Here is a 26,649-nt window from a genome sequence, read left to right on the forward strand (position 1 = left end):
TTACATACAGAAACACTTCAGGAAGTGCCACACAGTTACTACACATATTCAGCATTGTCTTTCCAAGGTAAGTATTCTGGGAATTCAAAATCGTTAACTGGTCCCAAAAGCTCCCTTGTTATCATTTTCAATCCCTCCCAAACCAGTGAAGCAGCAATTCCCCATCTATACATAATGCAGGTTCAGCTCCAACAGCTTACTAGAAGAAAAACAACAGAGAACTTAGGATTTAGTTGTCTTCTATGCAGAGTAACGCCCCCCCATCCCTTGTTCTTCACTTCTTAAAAGTTAAAAAACTGAGTTAACAGGGCAACCCAAAGACCCCAGGACTCCATGCTCACTATACTGCATTCAAACACGTGCAAAGACTAAGGTAAGGCTACACCCAGGACCACACTTAGGAGCAAATGAGAAGCTTATCCTTTCTAAATTAAATCACACAAATATCACAGGCTGGTCAGTTCATTGCAATTTAAGAGAAATGGCAAAGCTCATTATGTTATTTTTCAAGTTAAATGAGAAAGCAAAACGTAGCAGGCAACATGCAGAACTATGCTACTGATATCACAACTTCAGTAAACAGGCAATAAATAAAACACAACAGCTCATCCCCCCCGGCCCTACTGCACAGAAAGCCCTTAAAGAGTCACTCCTACAATGCAGTTAAGTAGAAGATTTCAGAAAAGGATGCACAAAAAACATTTAGCAGACTTAACAATTTGATTAAACAGAGTCCTGAGAGTTTAACACAAGTTCAACAGCATAACATTTACAACAAGAAAGAAGAAAGGCACCTGGAGACATCTGACACTGGGCATGCTCTGCAGGCATCTCAGTGCGCACATGCTCTCTACCAGGTTGGAGCAGCCTAGCCACAAAGACCTTGGCACAGAACACTGCAGGGTGACAAAAAGGAAGGAAGAGAAGAAGCAGTTAGATGCCACAACAAATCACTCAAGGCAGGCAACTCATTAGTATGTTAACGTGGGTACTTATCTATGTTATTTCTACATTCATCACACGTTAGCGGCCAAGGGTAAAATAACCACTGAAGATCCTGTGCAGCAAACAAGGACAAGTCACCCCTCTGGCCTGAGCTCCTTTTCCCCATTTGTAACCTCCTGGCTTTAGTGCCCAGCTGAACATTTTAACTTACACCCAGTAGCAGGAGAGCTTTTGTTCACCCACACATGGCTGCCCACAGCAGAGGTTCTGGGGCAGAGGCTTCACCCAGCAAACCAGCCTGGCCAAAATCCCTGCTCAGCTGTCCCCTGCACAGTCCCCCTGGGGACAGAAGGCCAGGAGGTGCCATTAGGGTGGCAAGGCTTTAGAATCCAACTGGAGGAGCTTTGGGAATTAAGGTTTGGCACTCCCCAGTGTCTCAGCTTTCTCAAACAAATTGTCATTCTTTATTCTGACAGCAAAGCCGGCATTAATGTGAGGTGCCAGCCTACACTGGGACAGACAACCTGACAATGGGAGCATGTTTTAGAGAAGAACCACTCTTAACTAAGTTCAAATTGCATGACCAAGTTCTGCTTAGTCAAGGTATCCTAATCAACTGGGGGAAAATGTTGGAATTATAGCTGAAGATATCCTAAAGCCAAATAATCCCCTGGCTACATTCATTACTCACACTGCCACCCGAGCTTAACTATCAGATTCCACATTGCTGACATGAGAAGTTACAAAAAGTTTGGAGATCCCTTTTGTTTCTTTTCTGAAGCTGAAGGAATTGGATGCAGACAGAATCCCCAAAACTTTAGTAGCTCCCCAGTATTATTTCCCAATTCCTTTTAAGGACAGAGTAGTACTTACACCAGATAAAGTTAGGGAAAAGGATTCAATTCCTTAGCATCAAGCAGTGCACAAACCCAGCTGCAACATCTGGCACAGACTGAGCTTTCACTATTTTCCACACAGGCTTCCAATTCAGTTACAACAAACACCAAAACTTTAAAAGAAAAGGTGCACTCAGATCAAAGCTGAAAGTGGAATAACTGGAGGGGAAGCCTCATGGAAAGCAGTTTTGTACCAGGATTGAGGAGGGGGAGAGAGCCCAGAGCACCTGAAGGGGTTAAAAACTTTTTTGTTGTTTCATATCTTATGAATAAAAGAGTATTTTCACCTCCATACTAAGGAGAGAAATTAAAGCAAAAGCAACACAAAAATGCTCCTAGCAGCATCAAAACACACCAAAAGGCTCTCTCCTCTTATCCAGCAGGAAGGTGCTGATTGCATGGGGATGTCCTGTGCTGTGCACTTCGTATGGGAAGAGTGGGAGCATATATCTCATGGATAGGGGTAAAAGCAGACATACTTATGCTTTATTGTATTGTTCTTTCTTTAATAGCAAAATAAAACAATATAGCAAAATAAGACCTCCGTTTTCAGCTACTAAACGTTTATAAAAGTTTATTTAAAGTTTAGAGAAATGGGATTTAGCTATAAAGCAATTCATCCAGTGTATCAGTAAATACTTTGCAGTAATTTACTTTGACATGTCTTCACACTAACACTCGAAATTTAGTTCCCAGGACTCTTTTAAGAGAGTCAACCAGTGACAACAGGGAAACTACCTTAACAAGACACCAGGGGAAAAAAAAAAGAAGTTTTCATATCTTTAAAAAAGATGAGATGTACTGTTAAAACCCACTGACTGAAAATACAGACATTTTATAGGTCTGTTTTTCCAAACAAGAGTGTATAATTCAAGTAACTTCCTTTCCAATCTGTTTCATTATTTATTCCTATTTAGGACAATATCTGCATGGTGTTTCTGCAACACTGAACCATCAAAATTCAGGTATTGCTGCAGGTATTTATCAAAGCCCAAACATATTTCTAAACACATAGGCCTGGTAAAAAAAAAAAGTCACTTTGCTGACATAACTTATTAAAAGCCATTGATAAAAAACAGCAAACTTCTCTCCAGACACGTTCAGATCAGGTGTACAAAACTGAATGTTTATAATGAATCAACACCTGTAGGTGTCCACAAATGACAAGCTAAAATCACTGGTTTAGAGGTTATTGTGTGGGGGGGAGTTTAGGAACTACTCTAGCTAAATAAGCTGAATTTTAAGTGCTTAAGAGAAAACTGGGTAACTTGAGAACATTTTTTAAAATTTAATTCAAAACGCATTAGACGCTGAGGCCATTTCCATGCCAAGGTTAAGCCACACAAAAACCTTTTCACGGCATTACGAAACCCTGAATAAAAGGGTTTATAAAACTCCCTGGACACTCAGCTGCAGCACTGATATTGCACAATGCCACAAATTAAATATTGTGTCCCACTTCACACCGAAACAGGAACGTGCAAATATTTGTGTGCTTCCCTGACATGTTACTGCCTGAGCCTGCTTGTGCAGGGACTGTCATAAATAGAAGTTTAACAGTGTACTAAAGACTTCACTTTGTATAGCACGAGTCTCAGCTCAGGCCTTCACTTTGCACTGGCCTCATCAGGATCCCAGGGAGATGCAGCATCATTTAATAAAGTCTGGGAAGGGGAAAATGGCAGTGGCCAACAGGCACAGCATTAAATGAGAGCCTAGAGAACAGGTTAAGGTAAGGCCAACTGAAATTCAGATTTTAAGGAATAAGGTAATTAGCAATGCAGAGCTGTAATTGCCTCACATTCTGAGGGCTGTGGATCACCTGGAGGCTCTGTTTGCAGAGCAGAGAGGGGCTTTGAGCTCCAGGGCACATGGAGAGAACAGACACACAGAAATTCTGATCTCTTCAATGCTTTGTCCTTGGAAAGAGTCATACTCTAGTTTTATTATTAAATGATTGATGTTAATTCTATACACAAAGAACTACTTTGGTGGTCTAGCCCCAGGAATTACATTTCAAGCTTTAGGTTTCAATCTTAAATCTCAAATTTAAGCAGCCCATACAAAGTGCTGCATTCCCAGTGAAACCTGTAAATCCTCAGTGAAAAAGGGAAGATGCTTTAGGGTCTTCAAGACTCAGATGTTAAGAACTTCTTATATTAATAGCAAAGCACACAGCTGTGTACATCCAATAAACCAACTCTGTAGGTGGGAACTTTTAGGATGGAGGTATTTAAAAAAACCTCTCAGGCCCTGAACATGTCAAGTTTTATCCACTCTGGACTTCTCCCACATTACAGCTCTATGTTGTTAAAACATTGTAAAATGCCCCAAAGTCGTTTCTTTCAGTGCATCTGATACACAGAAATCCTCACACTTTTGTATCCTTTAAAAAAAAAAAAAATCACCCATTTATCCTCTAAACCCATAAACTGCTCAAGAATTGCCCATGGACAAACAGCCTGTATTCCTGATGGAATGAGAACACCTTTGCAACCCAGGCATGGCAATATTGCAGTGTCATAATCAAGAATGACAGCATTTACGTAACCCAGACTTATGCTGCAAGTTTTATAAAATTATTACCTCGGAATTTTTCTCTGCATTAATTTTTTTTATACAAGATCATTTAAGGAATCCAAATTTATTGGTGTGTTTACAGCTTGGGAAATTCTGGTCTTAAGGCAAAAATATCTTTGTTTTTGAAAATCCGTTTCCAGACAGAGTCCAAAAAAGATTGGCAAGGAGAGGCATTTTGGAATTTCAAAGGAAAATACAATAAAACACATGAAAGAGCTAATTCACTCCATTTTTTCCAGGGAGCATGGCAAATTGTATTAATTCACTCCTCCTGCAACAACTTTTTCTTATGCAGTTTAGTACAAAACTAAATTGAACATTAAAACCCAAAAACCATTTAAGTTTATAAATCCTAAATGCTTTTCCCAGCTTTCTTGTGACAGCAAACCAGCTCCTCAGTAAGATTAGTTTGTGCTCTGGATATAAACAGATATTTGAATTGGCAAAAAGGTACAACCTTTTTGGTGAATTTAACTTCACCCTTCATTGTGATTTTTTTCAGGTTTTTAGCTATAAGAAACTCACATGCTACTCAACACTGGTGATTTCCTGGTTAGTTTACTTTGATTTAGGCCTGGACCAACACAACTGGTACTTCTTTATCTCCATCAGCACTTAATGTTGATAATTTTATGGGGTAAGTGGTGCTACTTAAACCCCTCTCCATGGTTTGGGGCTCAGTTTAATGTAGCCCAAGGGGCGCTCTGGAAAGCCAACCTGGATTTGAGGGCAGTCTGACAGTCTGGAAAAGCCTTATGCTCCCACCTCCACTTTAATGTGAAGCTCAGATCTCAGTTTCTCAAAAATCAGAATTAACCACAATAAGACATAAGAAATCTGAAGCAGTAGCACTGTTTCAAGGCCTTCAGGATTATTTTACACTCGGCAGGAACAGTTGCCAACTCGAACTCCCTCCCGGTTTGCAGGCTGGAATTTCCTCCAGATCTTACCTGGTGCTTTACCCAAACAGTGCCAGTGGTGAATCCCCGGGATGGGAATGAGTGCCCCGAGTGTGTGCAGAGGTGCAAAAGCAGAACATCCAAGTGTCTGTGAGCACTTGTGTGGGACATGCAGGGAGCAGTGACACGTGTTCCCCCAGGGACAGCCCGGCTGGCAGGGGACACCATCCCTGCGCCTTTGGTACGACACTGCACATCTTTAGAAGCACAGACACAAATGTCTGACCAAGACAAGCACTTCCTACTCCCATTCCAAAGCCAGGCTGTGCCCTGGGAGATGCCATGTGCTCACGTGCTCCACACAAGTCTGTTGGAATCGGTGCCATCACATCACTGCCTTTTCCAAGGCCAAATGCAACCTCCCTGGGCCTGGGTGATTTGGAAGGCTGTTGGAGTACCACCCACACAACACATTTCCACACTCCGTGGGGTTTTACATGTGCATTCCAGCAATCTGCTTCCATTTTAGCTGAATTATACTCCCAGGTCAACAAAGTTGTTTTAGACATAATTTACTCTTGCATTTACTTCTGTCCTTCCATGAACTACAAATGCAAAAGTGAATTTCTCAGAAATAAATATCCACAGAGTGGCAAACTCATTTTAACTTGCGAAACATTTTTGATTATTCTTTTATTGCTATGAGATCATTCTAAAAAATTAGGTAACCAATAGCTGAGTCACACTGCCATTAGGAAAATCAATTTAGCCAAATGTTTGCCATTCACAATAAAAATTGCTCAATGGAACAACCTTCCAACAGCCATTCAAGATCTGCACATAAGCTCTTGCATTTGGGGAAAAACACTAAGTGAAGAATAAGGAAATTTAAAGCAAGACAAGGGAAAAGAATTGATCAGAGGAATTCTCCTCATTACCACAGCGACGCTCTAGATAGGACACTGAATTCACAGGAGGCTGATGGATAACGCTGTCCCACTCTGCTCCTGAAGATCAAAGCGTGTGTTTGCTACACACAATCATTGCTACAAAAGGAATATGGGTTCAGTGGAGAGAAGATTAAATGCTTGCTTTGAATAGAATAACCATCTTACTCCATTATAATTTATTCATCAGGATAAGACTCATGAGATGCAGCAGCTCGTTTTCAAGAAGATACAAAGGACTGGGAAGAAAATCCTAATACATTTGCATAAGTCACTCTAAACATTAACTGAAAGGATCTAAAGTTTCCAAAATACACAGCATTTAGATTAGCCCTTGCTTCTTTCACGTACATACACCCCAACTCCCCCAGTGAAGTGCGATTTTCCTTTCTGCACTAACATACCCTATGTTATGTTAAAAAAGCCATTTCTAAAGAAAAACACTTTTTTCTGCTCTCCTGCAGCAGGAACAAGGGGTTACAGACATCTCCAGGGAGCAGCTCAAGGCAAATCCTGACTGGGGAACACGGACCCTGCACTGCCAAACAGGAGAAACCTGGAGGGAGTTAAACACAGAAAAATGTGGCTGAAACCTGTCTAACGTGTTAAAAGCTGTCTCAGACTCTTCTGTATTAAGTTTTTACGGGTGAGACCTAACACAACGTGCAATAAATTCTAAGCTAGCCAAGGCAGGGTCCAAGCACTCAACAAGTTCCAGTGCCTGTGGAGCCTGGGCTGCAGGGAACAAGCCCCTGGATTCTCAGGCAGGGCTGCAGAGGAATATTGACACAGCTCACATTGTACTTTCTGAAATGTAAGATTCAAAACAGGCAAGAACAAAGCCTCCAACCTGCTCAACTCTGTTGCTGCCCTTGTAGGGCTGGTTCATGTTTCCGAAAGTTAAACAACACTAAATACCATTGAGGATCTTGATCAGCAGGAGCACTCATTAATGCTTCCTCTTTTTCTCCCTGCTAAGCGTATTTTAAATTATTTCCTCTTTTCAGTTTTCATCATTAAAGATGACAAGTACACTTCTGCCTCCCCGTTATCTTATTTTAGAAAAAGGCACACCCTGAACAGCAAATATTCCACAGAAAGATGTGATTTTACTGTTTTAACTCCAAACTGAGTCTGATGGGTGTGTGGAACAAATTCAATTTGATACTAGCTGAAAATGCAAGATATGTGTCAGTCTAAGGTTAATAAGTATTTCCCTTACATTTTCCCTCAGGTTTTTTTTAAAGAATTACACCAAAACAGCATGCCCAAGATTTCTCCACCCTAACCAAATAAAATTCAACTACTCAAAAAAATCAAACCAGGAAACAACAGCACCCTGTGCACAAATAATTCATTATAAATGTATTTATCACTTAAATTCAAATATAACTTTGGCACAAAATACCACGCCAGCAAAACAAATGCAGAACTAAAACAGTACATGAGATCAACAGCACCTACAAGAGTTTCTGCTCCTCCTACAGGAGGTTAAATATTGAGACCCCACCATTCACCGCAGTAACTGCCTACAAAGGAGAACACACAAGTGGCTTTGCATTGTTGCTGTTACTGTTCAAAGAATTCAGGTACATTGTTTCATGGTGACTTTAGAAATAAGTTGTCAAGTCTATCAAAGCACCAACTTACACTAAAGCTGGGCACTGAGAGGTGCAACTCCCCCTTTCACACCAGATATTACACTGAACTTATTTGCAGGCATCCCAAATCTCAGATGAATGTGACTCAAAGTGCAACCACTCTCCCCTGCTCTGAAATAAACCCCTATCACTGTGGAGGCTCCTGCTGCCAGCCCTGCCCTACACCTGGCTCAGCACCTCCCAAAACAGCTGGGGCCAGACCTTCACACTGACAGCTCAGGAAGAGGTTAGGACACTGACTCCGAGTACTGCCCACAACAGAATTTCAAATGGCATTTCAGCAGGAAAAGCTACAGGAATTTGTCCTAGGAACAACTAGAGAAGTTCTCTCCAGTTCTGATGGACCCATCAGAGGACAGGGACAGAACTCAGAGCTGTGACCTCCCTGAACTCCACAGGAAGCCCAAGGCAGTCACCGGCAAGGCTGCTCTCCCCTTCCAGAAGCAGCATGTGACAGGCAATGGCTCCATGACCCTGCTCCTGCACACACAGAAGTTACCTCGCGTTCCTAAGTCTGTGTTTCACAGTAGATTGGCCATTCCCTCCAGTACTGCTCCTGTATTTCCTGGACATGCCCTGTCTGGCTGTAAGCTCAGCAGCTGATTCTGTGTGCCCTGACACTCTGGGGACATGAAGCAGTTAAAGCGAGAGACTGAATGTGCGGACAAACTCATCTAAGCAGAAGCAGCAAGATATAGTACAGGGTGACTTCTTACCTGAAACTTTGTTTCTGGGCTTCAGATCCACCAATCCAGAATGAAAGGGGATTCGAATGGGTTTTCCTTCTCAGACTTGTCTGTTAAAAGAGAGCAGCCAATCATCTTCAGCTTGGTGTATCTACTTCTTGCTTGAACGAAATCCCAATTACTGCTAATGCTGTTAGAGACAAGGCAGCCCAGGCACCTGCCCAGCCCGGGACCGACTACGTTAGTGGGGTCGTCGGATTGGTGGATCTAAGACAGAGAAACGCATTTACAGACAAGAAACTGCTCCTTCCCCTACCCTGGGTCACCCAAACAAGTGTTTTGGGGCTACAGCTCACCTTGCAAAGACTAAGGAAGATGAGAAGAAGCTACAATGCAAATAACAAAGCAAGTCCTAAAGCTTCAACCACTAGCTCACACCTCACAGGCCTGATCCAGGAACACATCAGCTCGATGCAGTTTTCCTGGTCTGCCATAAACATCCTCTAAGGCATTTTATGGCAATGATTATTTCCCTGTTTCCAGGCTCAAAATGACCTCACTTGCCTTATATATCTGCAGCACAAAGATGGAGTTGTCAAGACATGCCTGATCTGAAAAAAAGCACTGAATTCAGTAAATTTTCAGTACTGCTGTGTCTCTGGAACACAATCTAGAACCAGAAGAGAGTAAGACATTGTACACTACTCCTGAAACAAGAAAAAGTCACCTCTTGCTAAGCAAGAAGACAAAAGGCCTCCAGCCAGTCCTGTCAGCAGCACAGTGAGAATGTGAGTGACTAACTTAAAGCAGCTGGAACCACGACACCTCAGAGAGATGCAATCTGCACAACTCACACCACACGTGCGACAGAAAACCCAGCCTACAGAGACCAAACCATGCCACTTCCAGCAAGAGCTTCAAAAAGCTTGGGCCATGGCCTACAGAGCTTCCCCTAGCAGCAGTGAGAACAAAATGCTGCAACATCCACAGAGGAAGATGCCACTGCTGTCTGTCATCCTCTCCTCTGCTCTCCAGCCTCTCCAGAGAGCTGAACTCACAGCCTCCATTGCTGCACCCCACGTCCCAAGCTCCAGCAACTCACAGAAGGGTGGGAGAAACTGCCTCTGTCCCCAGCCTTGCCAAGAAACCATCTCCATGAGGACAGGACTGTCCCTGACTGCCCACAGCTTTCCAAAGGAAAAAGGAGCATCTTCATGGTGGGGCGATTTCCTGCTTTTTAGCCACTGGCCAAGCTGGTCAATTACAGGGCAGCATTTCAAGGACAAAGCAGCACTGTATGCCCAGTACCATGTCCAATGCATGATTTTCAAGGCTGCCAAGGAAAGTGCTAAGATGTCAAGGCATATGACTCAGAATTTTAGGAGTACAATATAGCTCAGCAAGAAGCCAGCTATCAAATTATATAAATGTACCAATTTGCTAAGTCACTGCAGAGCCAGCAGGGTGCTGGAAGGAGAGGCACTTCTCCATGAAGCCAAACCTTAACATTATTTGCAAGTGTAACAGCACAGGTCTGATTTTTGACTCAAGGACTGGTGTGTCGGAGACAGCCTGAAGAACAAGTTTCCCTGGCTAGTCCTCCCCTGCCCTAAGAGAACTGCCTACAAGACTATCAAGTCCCAGTTGTAACTTACTAGGTTTTGCAAATTCTGAGTATAGATTTTCAAGGAGCTTTAGGCATTTTTGTCTGAAAAGTGAAAATTGGCTTCACTGCAAAGGCTGGAAGATTTGAAAACAGCCTCATTGCACAAACCACACTGAAATACAACCTCAAACCTCTCAAAAAGGCAAACAGTGCACATTGTCACAACTCTTGTACCAAAACTCCACATTCAAGAACTCCTCAACAGAATGAAACTCAGAGCACAGCCCTACAACCTGCAACACTAAATTTATATCTACATAACACACATATATATAGTGATTCTCCCCTAAGTCAGTGAGTAAACCAAAATTCTGTAGTGTTGCCACAGCTAAAAGTTGACCCAAAAAGCCTTTTTGGCCACACACTCCCTATTCCTAGCAAGTAGGTTCCTACCTACATCTTCCAAATTTCCATCTGTATTCCTCTCAGAAACGGGCCCAGGAAGCTGAAGTACTCTTTGATCCCAAACAAAACCATTCATTTCCTGGGGTGGAAGTACAAGGATGCAAGTCCTGCGGGGATGTGGATTAACAAAGCACCAAAGAACAACATGCCTTCAAACGTTCCCGTTGTTAATTTAGCCTGCATGAGAAGCAAATTAAGTTTTCAGAAAGAGTCAGTGCTTTTCATTGTTAAAACACCAATGGCATTGCGTTATTTCTGCATTATCTGCTCTCGGTCATGCATTACTCATATTGGGAAATGTGTGGAAGTGGTACAGGAAAACGGAGTAGGCTGTCAGATGTCACACCACTGAGCTCATAAATACATCAATAAACTGGGGAAGGAAGGGATTTTCCAGAAAAAGTGGATTTTCTGTGAATAATGATGCCATAAAAATCAAACCACGAAATCAGATTATGTAACAACACAAACAGTGGCATTCGTATAAAGAAGACACTGCCCAAGAAAAAAGCTGGAAGGAAAGGATTGTTACCCATCAGCATTAATTTAAACAACTCAGTCAATATTCTCATTTCCCTTCAATTCATTTTCTGCCTTGCAACAAAAAAAAAAATCCTTGTCACGGAGCAGCCCTCTCATAAGCACAGTCTCTTGTTCTCTCCCACACATCATTCCTCTCACATTGGCACATTTGCTGCAACATCCATTTCATTTGAAAGCCATCAGCAATCTCCCTGAGCACGCTGCTGCACAAGCACTCTGAGCTGCCCAGGGACAGGCAACTGGAAATGCCAAGCACCAGTGACCTCTAAACTGCACGGCAATAAACCCAGCACATCCAGAGACACACAGCAAGTTGATTTAACAAGCAGCGAAGGTGTTTTAGAAAACATGAAATGAAAAGGTACATCCATCCTTCAAAGAACATTCCCAAATCTCTCTGAGGATACAGCTTGTAACAAGGCAGGTTGTTTTGCTGTGATGCTGCTCACAACACTCATCAGTGACCCAAATCTTTAGCAGCACTCAAAGCTCTGTATCCTGAGGGACACAGCCGGCACCGTCTGACACGCAGCAAAGGCAGACGGGCTTTTTAAAGCAGCAACCCCAGAGCACTTCAGAGTGGGCAGCTGTACTCCCACCAGCTGCCTGCAGAGATGGGAGCTCATTCCACATGGACACCTGGACAGGGATCTACTCCAGGAGCTCCCAGCCCCAAGGCAGAGCTCTGGGGCAGCTCACGGAGCCGAAAGCTGCCCAGCGGTGCTCACACAGAGAAGCCCTGCACGTGCTCCAGCCTGCAGGAACTTCCTCTGCTGCTCCTCACTCGCTCAGCACTGGGCAGAGGTTGGAGAATTCAGTCATGTTAGAAAATGTAACTGCATCCATCATGAGGTAAGAAATCTCTGAGTCTCAAATGAGATTTAAAAGCCTTTGGTGAAACACCAAGGCTTAATGTTCCCAAGAATTGGCAACTTTCTTTTATTAAGAACCAAAAGCAATTTAGTTTCAGAATTTCCCCCACGACTGGCACAACCACAACTTTCCTTCATCTGAATAAACTGATGGCTGCTGCCACCACCATCACAAACCTCAGATAACTTTCCTTTATACACTTCTGCATTGTTATAGCCTCCTTCCCTCTGCCATCTCATTTCCCCAGTCAGGCCATTGCTTCATCTAACCCTTCCCAAAAGATAAAGCTTCCCACACTCCTTTGTCCACTTCCCTCATTTCACCACTCTGCTGGCTCTGAGTGCAGTTGCCTTGCTCTAATTCATGTTCTTAAGCTCTTCCTTCCCATTTTCTGCACCGCTGCCAAAGTCACAGCAATCTTTTCTCTTCAGATTTGCATCCTTCCTCTGCGAGGCACTCTCTGAAATGGGACTGTCACTCGGAGAGCCTGGCAGCAGCACAGACCTTACATCCCCTGCCCCAAGGCTCATCCTAAGGCTGTGCCTTCCTCACATCCACCCAGCCATTACCTCTGTAGCTCTGTGCTCCAGCCACTGCCTTCTGCCCCACTGTATGAAACCCTGCACACTTTACTGTCCAACATGCAGCTCTCAACTCTACTCATTTAGCTACTGAAGATTAAAAAAAGACACCTGCAAAGCAAACATATTGTTATCCTGCTGAAGAAAGCACATTTAGGTTACACACAGGTTTACAAATACCTTACTAACACCCCATCTACTGCCAGGCTTCAATGAGGAACCAGTCACATTTCAGCTAGAACAGTACCTCCTTTGTTTCAGCTGAAAAGATGATCACTGCCTGTATCTCTGCCACTACAAAAGTCAACTCTCTGAAGGATTCCTCTAAGAATATGTGGGGGGAAAAAATTCCACAAATTCAACTGCCTGCTTGGCTTGTAATGACTGAGACAGGGAAGAAAAAAGCCAGAGCACTGTGGCCCTACTGATATATATATATATATATATACAGCAGCTGTATTTTAGCTTCCAACAGAATGCTGGGATTTATTTTGCACTGTAAAGCTTCAAACAGTTTGGGGGCACAACCATCTTCAGCTGCAGTAACCCAAGGAACTTCAGGTACCACTGAAGTGATTTACAGCAGGAGCTGCTGCTGGCCAGGCAGGCCTGTGTCAAACACTTCCTTCTCATACTGGTACCTCTGAATTTGAACACCTCCACCTCACATCGAAGTCCTGCCAGGAGAAACAGATTTTTGGCAAGATATTCAATTGTAGTTCTTCATTTATTATTTACGGAGGTACTTAAACACTGGATACTTTTATGAAAGCAAGAGAGAGAGACATTGTAGACACTGAAGGCAGTGTGTTAGGAAAACTATTTCCATATATATAACTTCAAGATACAAATTGTAACAGTGTGAACAAATGCTTGCCCATTTTATTCCTAGGCATGGCCTTTCCAGAATCCTTTCATGCTCCGACTACAGAGCAGTGTAATGCTGAAATTAAACTGCCAGCACAGGGATCTGTGTTCGGAGAGCACCTTGGGCAGCAAAGCCACAGTGAAACACGAGGGTCACAAGCTCTGAGAATTTACACACAGCTGGATTCTGGCTCAGGAGCCACCTCCTGTAGGTGTCTGGTGGGTAGAGGAGCCTAGAGCAACAGATTTATTTTGTTATGCTATCCACATCTTATGCTGCACACAGTTCACCCCATAAATGTATCACTTCTTAATCTGTATTTAAAAATCCCCAAACTATTTGCCACACTGATGTATTCTGTTATGACCACCTTAGTACAAACTAAGTAGCTAACCCCACCCCCTGCTTTGAAAGCTGCTGGTAAAACCAAATTATGGTTCAGGGAAGCTTCCTGGGAAAATGAAGAACACAAGGCTTTTAGCAGGTATTGAAGGTAAATGCAAATCACAGGGTTGATACAAGTGAACACAGATTTTACACACAACTCCTATCTGTAGGTAACAAAACTTATTTCACTAAGCACTGCTGTTGGTTCTTTAAGAGAGCAAAAACATCACACTTATCTAATTTCACTGAGAAAACCAAAACCAGGGGCAGAAAGAGCCCTTTCAATGACTCTGGCTGCCCCTCCATCTGTTCTGGATTACTTCCTCACTCACATGCTCACACCCAGCATTTCCCTGAGCCCACGACTGAACCACCCCAACCCCACCTGACACTGTGAGCTTCAGCCTGGGCATCCCAGTCAGTCCCAGTTCACCTGCCAGGCCTAGGGGAACCCTCTGCAGGCCCAGGGGATCTCAGCTGTACAGGTGGCACCATGTGCACATGGAAGCCATGGAACAGCATCACTGAATCCACTGCTCATCCCCCTGGGAACGACTAATGATGGAATCTACAGAACCAGCACAGGGCATGGGAAGCCTTCAGCTGTCCTGACAGAGACAGTGACTTGGGAACACTCGCTGAAACTTCACACAGCAAATCAAAGTTGTCACTCTGAAACCTTAAAACATTTCTCTTAGATTCCAGCCTTCAAAATAGAACAGTATCACTTCCATGACTGATTTTCCTTTAAATAAATGCAAATGATCTATCCAGGGAAGCACAGTTGAGGGCTAGAACAGCCTTTTCTGAAACTTCTGTGCAATTAACATGTTGACATTTTATCTCTTGTTTATCAGCCCCTCAGAACTTTCACATCACACTTTTGCTCCTGTATTTACTACAGATTCATCCTTGGCACTGGAGGGAAGCGATGGAGCACCCAAAGTGCACCAAAACCCATCTCCCTTATCAAAGAGAATCATAAAACATCTGCTTTCAGGAACCTGGAACACTCTTAAACAGAACAGCATCCCACCAAGTCTGCCAGGCAGGGATGATCCCTGGGTTGGGATGTTTCCACAAGCACTGACTCCCGAGTTTCCAGATCACACAGAAATCCCCAACGGGGAACTCAGCCCAAACAGCTTCTGTCCTGTGGATTCAACAATCTTCTGGAGAATCTCAACTACTGTACCACACCAGAAGGCAAAACCTCCACATCTTCATTTGGAATTGGAATGATTTCCAATGATTTTAGGGAGACATTTCCACTCAAACACAAGTGATCCCGTGCAAGCCTCCACTAAGGTTAACTTTAAATTCAACTACCAACTACATTTTACAGAGTACCATTTTCTGCTGGAAACTACACAATTAATTGTTCATCTTATTAAATTTTTATATTTATCCATTTCTTGTGAAAGAGAGAAAAATTTATTTCTTAAACCTCCTACTACATACTAAAACTCCTACTACTCCCACTGATATTTGCATGGATTAGCACATTTCCCAGCTCCAACTGCAAGCGGAGGGTACAACAATCACCAGCAAAAGTCCCTCCTGATACAACCTGGCCCCAAAGAGGAGAGATTAAAATGGGAGACCACTTGCAAAAACACAAGCAGGAAAGCTGAGGGAGCCAAACCTTCCAGCCCCAAACGCTATTTGAGTGCCTCACAGAACCCAAAGCTGAGGAGTGCTGGTGACTCCATCCCACGGAGGAAAAAAGCCACCAGAGCACACTTCCCACCTCAGGAATTCAGGAGGCATCTTCTCAGTGGGAGGCTGATCCTGAGACGGATCCCCAGAGAGCTGCCCCAGCCTTCCCTCCCTGCTGCAGGGCGCTGATGGCGCTGATGTCCCCGGGGGGAGTGTGAGATCACAGCACCAGGGCTTGTCCCTACAAACAGGTTTTAAGCCCCTGCCTTCAGTGATCAGTAAAAATAATGAAAGATACACAAAGGCTTTGTAGATTTCCCCCTTTTCTTTTTCATTTTATTTCTGCTTTTTGAGACCAGATGGTACATTTAAAGAAAGTTCATATTTTCTGGATCAGGTAATTTAGGAACAACTCCACTGGCTAAAAAACCCATTTAATGTCTCCACTGAACCCAGCTCACCTTCACAGTGCCTTAAAGGGAAATTATTTGCATTTTCCCCCTCAGTTCAGGAGAATTGCATGAAATTTTGTATGTGAGAGCAAATTATGTTCAGGAGAAAAAGCAATTATGCTTATAACAAATAAATTAGAAGATATTTACTGATTACTATTCTCTCTCAGCTCCTAACTTAATTTTATTCACGCCTAAAGGCAGTAAAACGAAGGGCCTCTAATATTTGCCTACAGAGATTTAATTTGCTTGTATTAAAAAAAAAAGAAAAAAACCTCTTTCTACTGCTCCCATCTGGCTGCCTCTCCACTAGCGCGAATTTAGCGGCGTAAGCGTTAATTAGGGGTATAACCAATACACCAATTAGGTCTCGTTAGGTGATTCCGTGGGCGCTGGACCGCAGCTCCAGCAGCGCTGCTGCCCCGGGCCGGAGCCCCGGGTCTGCCGGCGGGGTTCCAATCCGCCCGGGGTCCGGCCGGCCGGGGGAGGGGCTGCAGCCGGAGCCGGAGCCGGAGCCCCCCGCTCGGGCATTTCGCTTTCGCTTCGTGCAGCGCGGCCGCGCCGCCCCGCGCTCCCGGCCCGGCCCTGCCTCCTGCGGGGGTTAACTGCTGTTATTTATTTATTTTCAATGAAACGAAGGCGCTCGTGGAGCCCCGGGCGGGCCGCGGCGGAGGCGGAGGCGGGAGCGAGCGGATCCCCGCGCGGGGGCAGCGCGGCCGGGCCGGGGCGGAGCGCGGGCTCGCCACAGCCCCTCAGCGGCGGCCGGAGCCCGCGGGCCGGGCGCGCCGGCGGGCCTGAGCCGGGGGGGGCGGGAGGGGGCGCGCGGGGGCCGGGGCCGACTCACCATGAGCTCGATGGTCTTGTCCTCGATGACCGAGTCGGGCTCCATCGCGGCGGCGGCCGCTCCGCTCCGCCCGCCCGGCCCGGCCCCGCCGCCGCCGCCGCCCCGCGCCCGCCAGGCCCCGCCGCGGCCCGCCCGCCCCCGCCGCGCGCACGCGCAGACGCACGCGCGCTGCGCCCGCCGCGACGTCACGGCGCGCGCGGAAGGGGGCGTGGCCCCGGCGCGCCCGGCTCGGCCCCGCCCCCCGGAGCCGCGCGCTGCCCATTGGGCGCGAGCAGCGCGCGGGGGGTGCCGGGAGGCGCGGGCACGAGGTGGGGCGTGAGGGGCGGCAGGGGGCGGTGAGGGGTGTGTGTGAGGGGAGCGGGAACGGGAACGGGAACGGGAGCGGGAACGGGAACGGGAACGGGAACGGGAACGGGAACGGGAACGGGAGCGGGAACGGGAGCGGGAGCGGGAACGGGAGCGGGAGCGGCAGCGGGAGCGGGAACGGGAGCGGGAGCGGGAACGGGAACGGGAAAGGGAAAGGGAGCGGGAGCGGCAGCGGGAACGGGAGCGGGAGCGGCAGCGGGAGCGGGAACGGGAGCGGGAGCGGGAACGGGAGCGGGAACGGGAACGGCAGCGGGAACGGGAGCGGGAGCGGGAACGGGAGCGGGAACGGGAACGGGAGTGAGGCCGGCAGCGGGGAGCGGCGGGACAGCGAGCAGTGGGCTGGCGGAAGCGCCCCGAGCTGTTGAGCTGCCGCTCCCGCGCTGCCGGGACGAGGCGCGTTCCGGGGCTGCCGAGCGGGGCAGAACCCTGCGGGACAGGCCGAGGGGGTTTGGTGCTGAGCGCTGGGGGATCGGAAGCACGGAAGGCGCCTTTGAGACTCTCCCCACCATCCCCTGGCACAGGGTGCCCAGAGAGGCTGTGGCTGTCTCATCCCTGGAGGTGTCCAAGGCCAGGCTGGACAGGGCTTGGAGCACCGTGTGACACTGGAAGGTGTCCCTGCCATGCAGGGGTGGCACTGGAAGAGCTTAAAGGTCCATTCCAGCCCAAACCAGTCTGGGATTCTGTGATACACGGACTCACGAGCTGGCCCTGCGTGTTGTACTGTTTATTTAATAAACAGTTTTGTTTAATGAGTCCTGGCCTGTCCCTGAGGCCTGGTCTTGGTGGCACCACTGAGCCAGACTGTCCATCTGTGCTTTGAAGCCTGTGCCTGTTTCTGCTGGCTCTGCTCCTCCAGCTGCCCAGATGAGATGGAAATCCACCCCATCCATGGATGAAATGGGATTATTTACCAAAATGTGCCTGACTGACGGCAGGCACAGCATCTAGAGAATAACTGATGGTCCTTGCCAGGGAAAACTTCCAGTCCAAGTTAGATGAAGGTAGAAAGGGCAGAACACTAAAGCCTGTGAAGGAGATGTGCCATGTTTGCAGGGAGGCATTGAAACCCCTGGCTCAGGTGGTGCCATTGCCATGTAGCTGACCTCAACCCTTGGCAACGAGCAGCTTTTTTAGCCTTCAGGGTCTGGATCCTGCTGACAAACTGTGCCACTGCGACAGGGAGACATGGAGCACCTGGGAGACATCCAGAGCACATGACACTGGGCTCAGGTAAATTGGGGACCAAGGACACAGAGATGCCCTCTGACCACAGCAGGGACCAAATGCAACCATAGGCACTGGAAATTGGAAGCAAAACTGTCCTAAGCAGCAGCATGGTGTGATAGCACAGCCCTGGGGCTGCCATGAAAAGGGACCTGGAACTTCCTGCTAAGCATTTTTTTCTGTTACCTGTTCAAATCTCTGCCAAATGGTGAAGAGATGGAATAGGAACAAATGGAAATGGTGCAAAGTCCTTTCTGATTGACAGCTTACCTGCTCCACAGGACATTTGTGTCAGCAGAAATGTCTTTCATCCATTCAAAATTGCTTAGAACAATACTTAGCATAAGGTCTAAACCCTTGTTCCAGCATTTATAAGGTGAACCAGGAGCTGCAAGTCTCCCTCCCCATCAAACAACTGCTGGTGCTCTCAGCCTGGGGGTGACAATTTGATTTGACAATTTTTGCCCCAAAAGCTGCCCCATTTACATTCTTGGGGACAAAGCCAACACCAAAGATGCCACTGCCCCAAAGTCCCTCTAAGTGGGGCCACAAAGCCCAAACTCACAGTCCATGTCAGCTTGGGCTGTGCCAGCACTGCCCCTCATCCTGACACATCCCATTTCCATGGAAAATCCATCGTTTTCCTGTCAGACCTGCACCCCTGGCTGGCAGCTGAGCTGGATTGTTTCCACCTTCCCATCACAACCCATAAAGAAGGACTTGCAGGTCAAATTATACCTGTTGTGTAACACCCCCAGCCTGGGCTGGTTTGCAGAGGTGTCACTGAGAAAGGTGGGACAAAATCCAGCTCCATTCTGCTGTCCCTGGGATCAGACATTGGCCCTGGACATCAACCAAGGCAGCAGATATTTGTTTGGGACACCAAAGTAAAAAATCAGCATGTCTCAGTCTAAATATACACAGGGCAGGTATGTGCTGACCAGCACAATGCTCCTGGTGCTTTCCAAAGTACAGCCCAGTGCTCTGACAATGGGAAGGATTCCCAGGGCAGAGGAAATGAGGGGAAAATCTTGCATTTATTTGCACAAAGAGTAAGTCTGTGTTGCCATCCTGGCAGTCCCAAGGGCTGATGCACTACACTAATGGATGTTGCACATCAAGGGTGGGTCTCTCTCTGGCAGGAGATGTTAGATGGAACTGGAGTTCCTGTAACCTGCTCTTAACAATGTGGTAAAAGCAATTCCTGTGATGTGAGAGAAAGGAAAATGTAGAAATTAATGAAGGAAAGCATTATAAAAACATCACATATTTTGGCTTTTCTGTGGAACACCAAGGAAAGCAAGAGAGGGGATATCAATCCTTGTATCTGTAAATTAAAATTGCTTCTGAGCAACTTGCAACTTAAGACCTTGTGAGAACTGAGCAAGGTGTCCAAGGCATAATAAGATGGATGAAAGAACAGGTTTTGATAAATTTATTCTGAGATAGAAACTCACTGGGAGAGAGTCAGTCCTATGAGAAGCAGCTGAGGGAGCTGGGAAAGGAGCTCAGCCTGGAGCAAAGGAGGCTCAGGGGGACCTTGTGGCTCTGCACAGCTCCTGACAGGAGGGGACAGCCAGGGGGTCAGGCTGTGCTCCAGGGAACAGGGACAGGAGAGGGAACAGCCTCAGGCTGGGCCAGGGGAGGCTCAGGCTGGACAGCAGCAGGAATTTCTCCATGGAAAGGGTGCTCAGGCCTTGGCAGGAGCTGCCCAGGGAGGTTTGGAGTGCTCATCCCTGGAGGTGTGCAAGGAAGGGCTGGAGGTGGCACTGAGTGCTCTGGGCTGGGGACAAGGTGGGCATTGGGCACAGCTTGGACTCGATGGTCTTGGAGAGCTTTTCCTTGCTGAATGATTCTATGATTCCATGGTTCAATCACAATATTCCCATGCCTACCTGGCTGCAGGAATTTGAGAAGCAGTCTCTGGGTGTGGGCTCTGCTCAGACAAGGCTGTGTCAGTGACTCCTCCCGGGGTGTGTGACAGATCTGTGTCACACATCTGCACAGCAGCCACGCAGGGACACAGCTGCTAATTAGTGCTAATGAGGCCCTTGCTCAGGTGGAAGCACATCAGGGTGGTGAAGCAGTTTCAGCCCAAGAGAACTTGCTCTGCCAGTTTTCCTGTGAGGAGGAGGGGGAAGTGGAAGGGGAAAGCCCTGGCGCCACTGAACTGGAGATATCTCTGTGTTGTGAAACAGAGCAAGGATTCCTTGAGGTTCACCTCAGCCTCACTGGGTTGAAGCAAAAGTAATCCTGTGCTTAGAAAAACCCTGGAAAACTTGTGTTGTGGGTCTCAAGACTGGCCCTGCCCTGGAAGCTGTGTCCCCATGGGCTCTGTGTGTGTCCCTGTGTCCACCTGGCCAGGGCCACTCCAGTGAGCTGAGGATGTTCCAGGGTGCAGCCCCAACCCAACATATGTCCCCTGGGCTGACCACTGAAACTCAGCAATCAGTTCAGTCCATGTTTTGTGTGCATTCATTGTCCCATGGTAGGATTTGGTCCCTGATCCTCCCAGCCTCTATTCCCAGGCAGCTCTGTCTGAGTCTCACAAGCCATGGCCCATTACCACAGCAGCCCTGAGGCAGGATATTGGGGGTGACACCACTTGATTTTGTCTCACTACATTTTTTCTGGATAATGAACTGAACTATTCCTAAGCCTGTGTCCATTGCCTGCAATTTCTCCAGGCCTTGGACAGCCCATGGAAATCATGCCAGCAGCTCATTCCTTATTCCAGGGGTGCCTTTGGGTGTTAAACACCCACAGGATGAGGATAAGAGTGACTGGCCACAGGTGCCTCCCAAACAAGCTGCTCCAAACCCACAGCCCCACAGCTGATCCAGCAGGGCTGCAGGCAGCTAAAAAAAACAGGAAAATAAGAGACAGGCAGTGACAAAATGACACAATCTGGGATTTGCTGTGGGGCCAGTGGGAGTCAGCTGCTCAAATCCTCTGGCAGTTCAGTGGGAATCCATTTCCCACATTTCAGATGCCTTCCTGAAATCCCCAGGCTAACACAGTCCACTCACTAAACCCCTCATCTTGGATCTTAGTGTTTATTTGGGTGCTTGGATGGAATTAGGGGTTACTCAACAGCCAGTAAGGAGTGAGAGCACCAGGAAAGCATGGGCAGATACATTCCAAATGCTCCTGCTGGAAGAATAATTATTGAATTTCCAGCTGGTAGGAGAGAGATATAAATAAACATTCTTGTTAGGGCAGGAATGACTGCACTCAGAGCATGAAAACATTCTTCCTTCAAAATAATATTGTGTAGCCAAAATGAGGTGACACAAGGTTTGATGGGGTTTTAAAGATCTGGAAAAGCTTCATGGGCAGATCCATGTCTGTCTGTGGTGCTTCTCCTGAGGATGTGGGCATGGAGTTCCTGGCACTGCTGCCTTGGCCTGATGGGGCACAGGGTACTGCCAGTCTCGACCCACACTGCCAAGCATGGGATCCAGCACCTCGAATTTTCCTGCCTGAGCCTTTGGTTAAAGATTAAACAAAAGATTTGGAGATAAGGAGGGAGGAAGGCAGAGGTGTGGGCAGAGGGAGGGCTGGCAGTGCCCTCCTTCCATGAGTCAGGGCTGCAGCTCCCCGTGTGCTGCTCTCACAGACACATCCCACTTGGTGCAGCAGGACATGGCTTCGTGGTCTAAGATGAGAGAGACAGAAAATCCATTTCCAAAGTGTGGATTAAGATCTGGACCCCACAGGATCACCACTTCCTTTCTCCCTTCTCCACAGACTCTCTTGTCCTCTGCTCACAGACCACTGCTTCCAGCTCAGACCAGTTGCACTGCTCCTCAGGTCTCCCCAAAAACCAGGAACTCTGTCTCAGATGTAAGAAATCATCAGAATTGCTCTGAAGTCAGTGATACAATACTCCGTGGCATGAAGGGACTTGGTCTTGAATATGGAATTAAACTGCCCATCATATAAAAGCCAGGAAAAACCCGTCAGCTCATGCCATTCAGAAGGATATTTACAAGGTGGGAAGAGTTTGTAGAGTGTCAGCTTTGGGTTACTGTGGGAAAAAACACCAAATTTGTAATAAATTGTTCTTGGCTGGGTCCCCACAGCTGCCCCATCCTGAGGCCATCATGCCATCTCACTGAGCTTTGGGACACCCTTTCACTTGGTTAACAAATACTGGGGTGGAAACTGCACTGTCCTGGGCTCCTCTGGGGCTGGGGTCACCTGCAGCCTCACCTGAGCCTGGCTCAGCATCCCAAACCCTTCTGCTTATTTATTTCCTGTCTTGGGTATCTGCACCACATTTGTTTCTGTGGGACAGAATCATAGATCAGTAAGGCTGGAAAAGATCTCCAAGACCATCAAGTCCAGTCTGTGCCCAATGCCCACCTTGTCCCCAGCCCAGAGCACTCAGTGCCACCTCCAGCCCTTCCTTGGACACCTCCAGGGATGAACACTCCAAACCTCCCTGGGCAGCTCCTGCCAAGGCCTGAGCACCCTTTCCATGGAGAAATTCCTGCTGCTGTCCAACCTGAGCCTCCCCTGGCCCAGCCTGAGGCTGTGTCCTCTTGTCCTGTCAATTTGTCCCTGGCAAATGCTCTCTGTAGACACTGTCAGGTTATTCCTGCAAATGTCTTTATTTTCTCCTGATGCCTTCAGTGTGTTTGGGACACTTAAGAAATTAAAAAGTATTTTCACCTTGCACTGGATAGAGAGAACAAAAAACAGCCCCAAAATCCCCACTTTATCCTCAGAGCCAGCCTTGCTCTGCAGCTTCCCTGGGATCTCACCTGTGTTTTCAGGACTGACAGTAACAAAAAGGGTTTCTGCATCCTTGCCTGCAGCTTCACCCTCCCTTTTGCTGTCACTGCAGGAGGCAAACGCAGGTAAGCAGAGACTCATGGTGCTCCAGCTGGGTTCAGGTGCTGCAGTTCTGTGGGGGCTGCCCTGGCAATTGCATTATTTGGTGGATACACTGCAGAGCTCAGCCCTCAGCACTGAATTCCATTTCCACACCCAGGGGTGAGACACGAGGGTTGTCAGAGTGGTTGGAGGCAGATTTCCCCAGGGCAGCACTGCCAGAGCAGCACCGGAGCTCCCACGTGTGGCACAGGGCAGTGCTGGCTCCCCAGCCTGTGGAGAGGTGACACTGGAGCAGCTGGTGTCCTGCCAGTGGTGACACAGCCTCCTGGAGCCAGTCATTGATTGGGAGGTGACAGTATAGCCATGGACAGACTTGCTTTGCCCTTCAGGCACTTCCACCCACCCCGACACAGTGAGGGATGGGGAGCAGCTCAGCTACCCTGTTATAGGAACTGGGAACAAAAGCAATTCTCACACAGGGGCTTTATAGGCAGGGAGGGATTTAATATCCCACTGGCTTTGGGAGGGAAAGAAGTCCCAGCCCTTTTGTTGGTCTTCACTGGAGTTTACTTCCAGGTTATTTTTTACCACACACTGCAGCTGCCTGGATTTCAGGAAGGATTCCTGCCCCAGGTTCCCCTGGCCCTGCCATCCCTGCTGACCCCAGCAGCCCCAGCATTCTGCACTGGGGCAGGAGCCTCACAGCCCCTGCCAGGCTAGGCACCAAAGGAAATGCAGGAGTTTGATGAGGAAGGTTCAGGAACAGCACCTCTTTCTGAACCCTGGGTGTTCTTTGACATCTTCCAGTTAGTCAGAGCATTGTGCTGATGGCTTGCTGATCCTTGTGGGTCCCTTCCAACTCAAAATATCCTGTAAAATCTGTGAAATCTTTATGGCAGCTCTTTGATTTGCCTGGTGGACCCTGGGAGATGAGCCACAGGGGATGTGATGTGGCACAGGGACACCCCTCAAAGCACAGCACAGCCAAGGGCACACAGGTCTGTGTCCACTGGGTGAGAGGATCTGCACCTCAGCAAGGAGAGTCATGGAGTCATAGAATTCCATGGATTGGAAGAGACCTTAAATCATCTCATTCCACCCCTGCCATGGGCAAGGACACCCTCCATTATACCAGGGTGCTCCAAGCTCTGTCCAGCCTGGCCTTGGACACTGCCAGGGATCCAGGGGCAGCACAGCTTCTCTGGGCACCCTGTGCCAGGGCCTGCCCACCCTCACAGGGAAGAATTACAAAATACCCAGCAAGGAGGACTGGGGTGTCCCATACCTGCACCTGGATGGAGGCTTGTCTTGGGTTAGAGACAAGTTTAGGAGAAAGTGCTCTGAATGAACAGCTCTCCAAAAGAAAGGGGGTTTTGGCACTGCACTCTGTCCCCCCACCACAAAAGGAATTTCTTGGATGAAAGTGAAAAAAACCATTTTTTTAACAAAATTAAGTGCCCTGCAGGGCATGGGAAAAAGGGAAAAAGGAACTATCAGGTATTGAACCTCTGAGGACAGGTGGATTTATAGTACCTTAGCTTGCTCAGCTCCAAAGCTGGGATGCAGTGTTCCCATGGCCTCCCCCGCCGGCCACAGCGTCCGACTCTCACCCCATGGTCTGGTTTCTTGGACTGAAGTTAAGATGAACAGCTCCAGAAGGAAAACAAAAGGAAGCTGAGGATCCACTCTCACAGTCCAGGGAGAAAGCTTCTCGTTAGCTGACAGCCCGAGCAGCTAGCAGAAGCAAACTAGCTAGGAGCAGCTGGAAGCAAGAAGGAACACTGCTCCCCTCACTCAAAGGCTGAGAAACCTGGAGGAGTAAGAACTGAACCACATACCTGCACCAGGGAACTCTCGGCTCCTGGACATAGCTTAAAGTGACAGGAATCATTTCTGGGCATAACCTTAAAGTTTACTGGGCATAAAGCAGATGATAGGGGATACAGAATTATCATAACATCACCCCAAGACAAGGCTGCAGGGTGGCAGGACAAGGCAAGAGGAAGCAGGAGGGAGACACCTCATCTCAGCCAAGCACCAGCAGCAACTATGGAGCTGGGAACCCCCAGTGTCACCCACCACAGGAGATGTCTGTGGCCACTCCAAGTGCTCCTGAAGGGTGGCACCTTCAGGAGACCAGCCAGCCTTCCCTCTCCTCTTCTGCCACTTACTCCTCTGCAGTTTCCATTTTCCCCACTGGAAAACAGTCTGGAGAAGCAAAGATGGAGAGGAGATATGATGGCTGCATGTGGGGGAAGTGCTCATGTGAGAGCCTAAGCATGAGGGTACACATGTGACAAGGACAATTCCTTTATCAAATCCATGAACAGCCTTTGGTGGGTTGAACTGGCAAGCAGTTCGGTGTGGCTGTCCATGTCTGAGCATTCCTGGGGGTTTCCAGGAGCAGTGTGGGCAGCAACATGGGAGCATTCAGGAACCTCTCTACTCAATTACAGCACCCTGGTCTAAAAGCAGCTCCTGGAGAGGAGCTGGAGAGGAGCAGAGGGGGTTGTGAGGCTGAATAAAACTGCTGCCTGCAGCCTGGGCACAGGGCCAGCCTGCCCTGGTGCTCTGGGGGCTCAGCTGCTTGCCAGCACAGCACAGGGCCCCACAGAAGGGGGCTCTGAGCAGCATCTCCAGCCCTAAACTCAGGGAAGTCCCCAAAAGGGGCAGACAGTCCCTTTGGAGAGTGGGCAGTGCCCATGGGAATGTGATGGGAACCACCCTCCCAGCCAGGACACAGCCTTGGTCTGTGCCTCCTGGGGTTTGGGAATGGGGACAGGTGACCATGGTGTCCCCAGGGCACAGAACCCATCCCTGTCCCCCTTGCTCCCAACATCCTCCCACACTGGGCTGTCCTGAAGCCAGCCAAGCTTCCCTGCAGCCACACAGCCCGGACAAACCCAGTGTCACCAGGATCCTTCCAGGGGCCACTGCCCCTCTCACCTCCCCAGGGCTGTGGGAGCAGAGCAACTAGGGGGGAACTGGAGATACTGGGAACCTCAGCCAAGCCCATTTGAAGGTGACTCATTCCAAGCAAGTCCTGGAGTCTGAGCACAGGGGAGGAAAGGAGCAAAGCAACCACCTGGGACTCTTCAAACACATGGCAGGGAACTCCAAGTCAGGCAAACTCAGCTGTGAGGATTCCTTTGCCAGAGAGGTTTTTGGGCCACTGTGGAAACTTGGTGGCCGAACAGGTGAAGCAGCTTCTCAGGAAACTCCTGCCCTGGCTCTGAAATGAGAAAGGTAGGTTAGCAACTGGTTTTGTCTCACAGCTCTGGAGCTGGTTGGGGTGGAAGGAGAGAGTCCTTCATGTCCTCCATGG

At 47.9% G+C, this 26,649-nt stretch overlaps 1 protein-coding gene across 5 annotated transcripts in view; it reads right to left on the reverse strand.

Annotated features, from left to right (window-relative positions):
- FBXW11 (F-box and WD repeat domain containing 11) overlaps positions 1-17,014 on the reverse strand; it is a 74,692-nt gene extending 57,678 nt beyond the window's left edge. The window contains exons 1-4 of one of the 5 annotated variants that reach the window (XM_085073232.1): positions 16,893-17,011; positions 8,645-8,724; positions 6,259-6,366; positions 795-896 (exon numbers count right to left, since the gene is read on the reverse strand). In XM_085073232.1, the coding sequence (XP_084929358.1) occupies positions 795-845 (51 nt within the window). In that variant the 5' untranslated portion in view covers positions 846-896; positions 6,259-6,366; positions 8,645-8,724; positions 16,893-17,011. Of the gene's footprint in view, positions 1-794; positions 897-6,258; positions 6,367-8,644; positions 8,725-16,892 lie in introns of all 5 variants that reach the window. The other 4 variants (XM_085073233.1, XM_085073235.1, XM_085073231.1 and 1 more) reach the window with 4 other exon arrangements.
- Positions 17,015-26,649: the final 9,635 nt, after the last annotated feature.

Source organism: Lichenostomus cassidix, chromosome 13 (genome assembly GCF_008360975.1).
Source record: "Lichenostomus cassidix isolate B80296 chromosome 13, HeHo_3.0, whole genome shotgun sequence".
Classification (NCBI taxonomy): Eukaryota; Metazoa; Chordata; class Aves; order Passeriformes; family Meliphagidae; genus Lichenostomus; species Lichenostomus cassidix.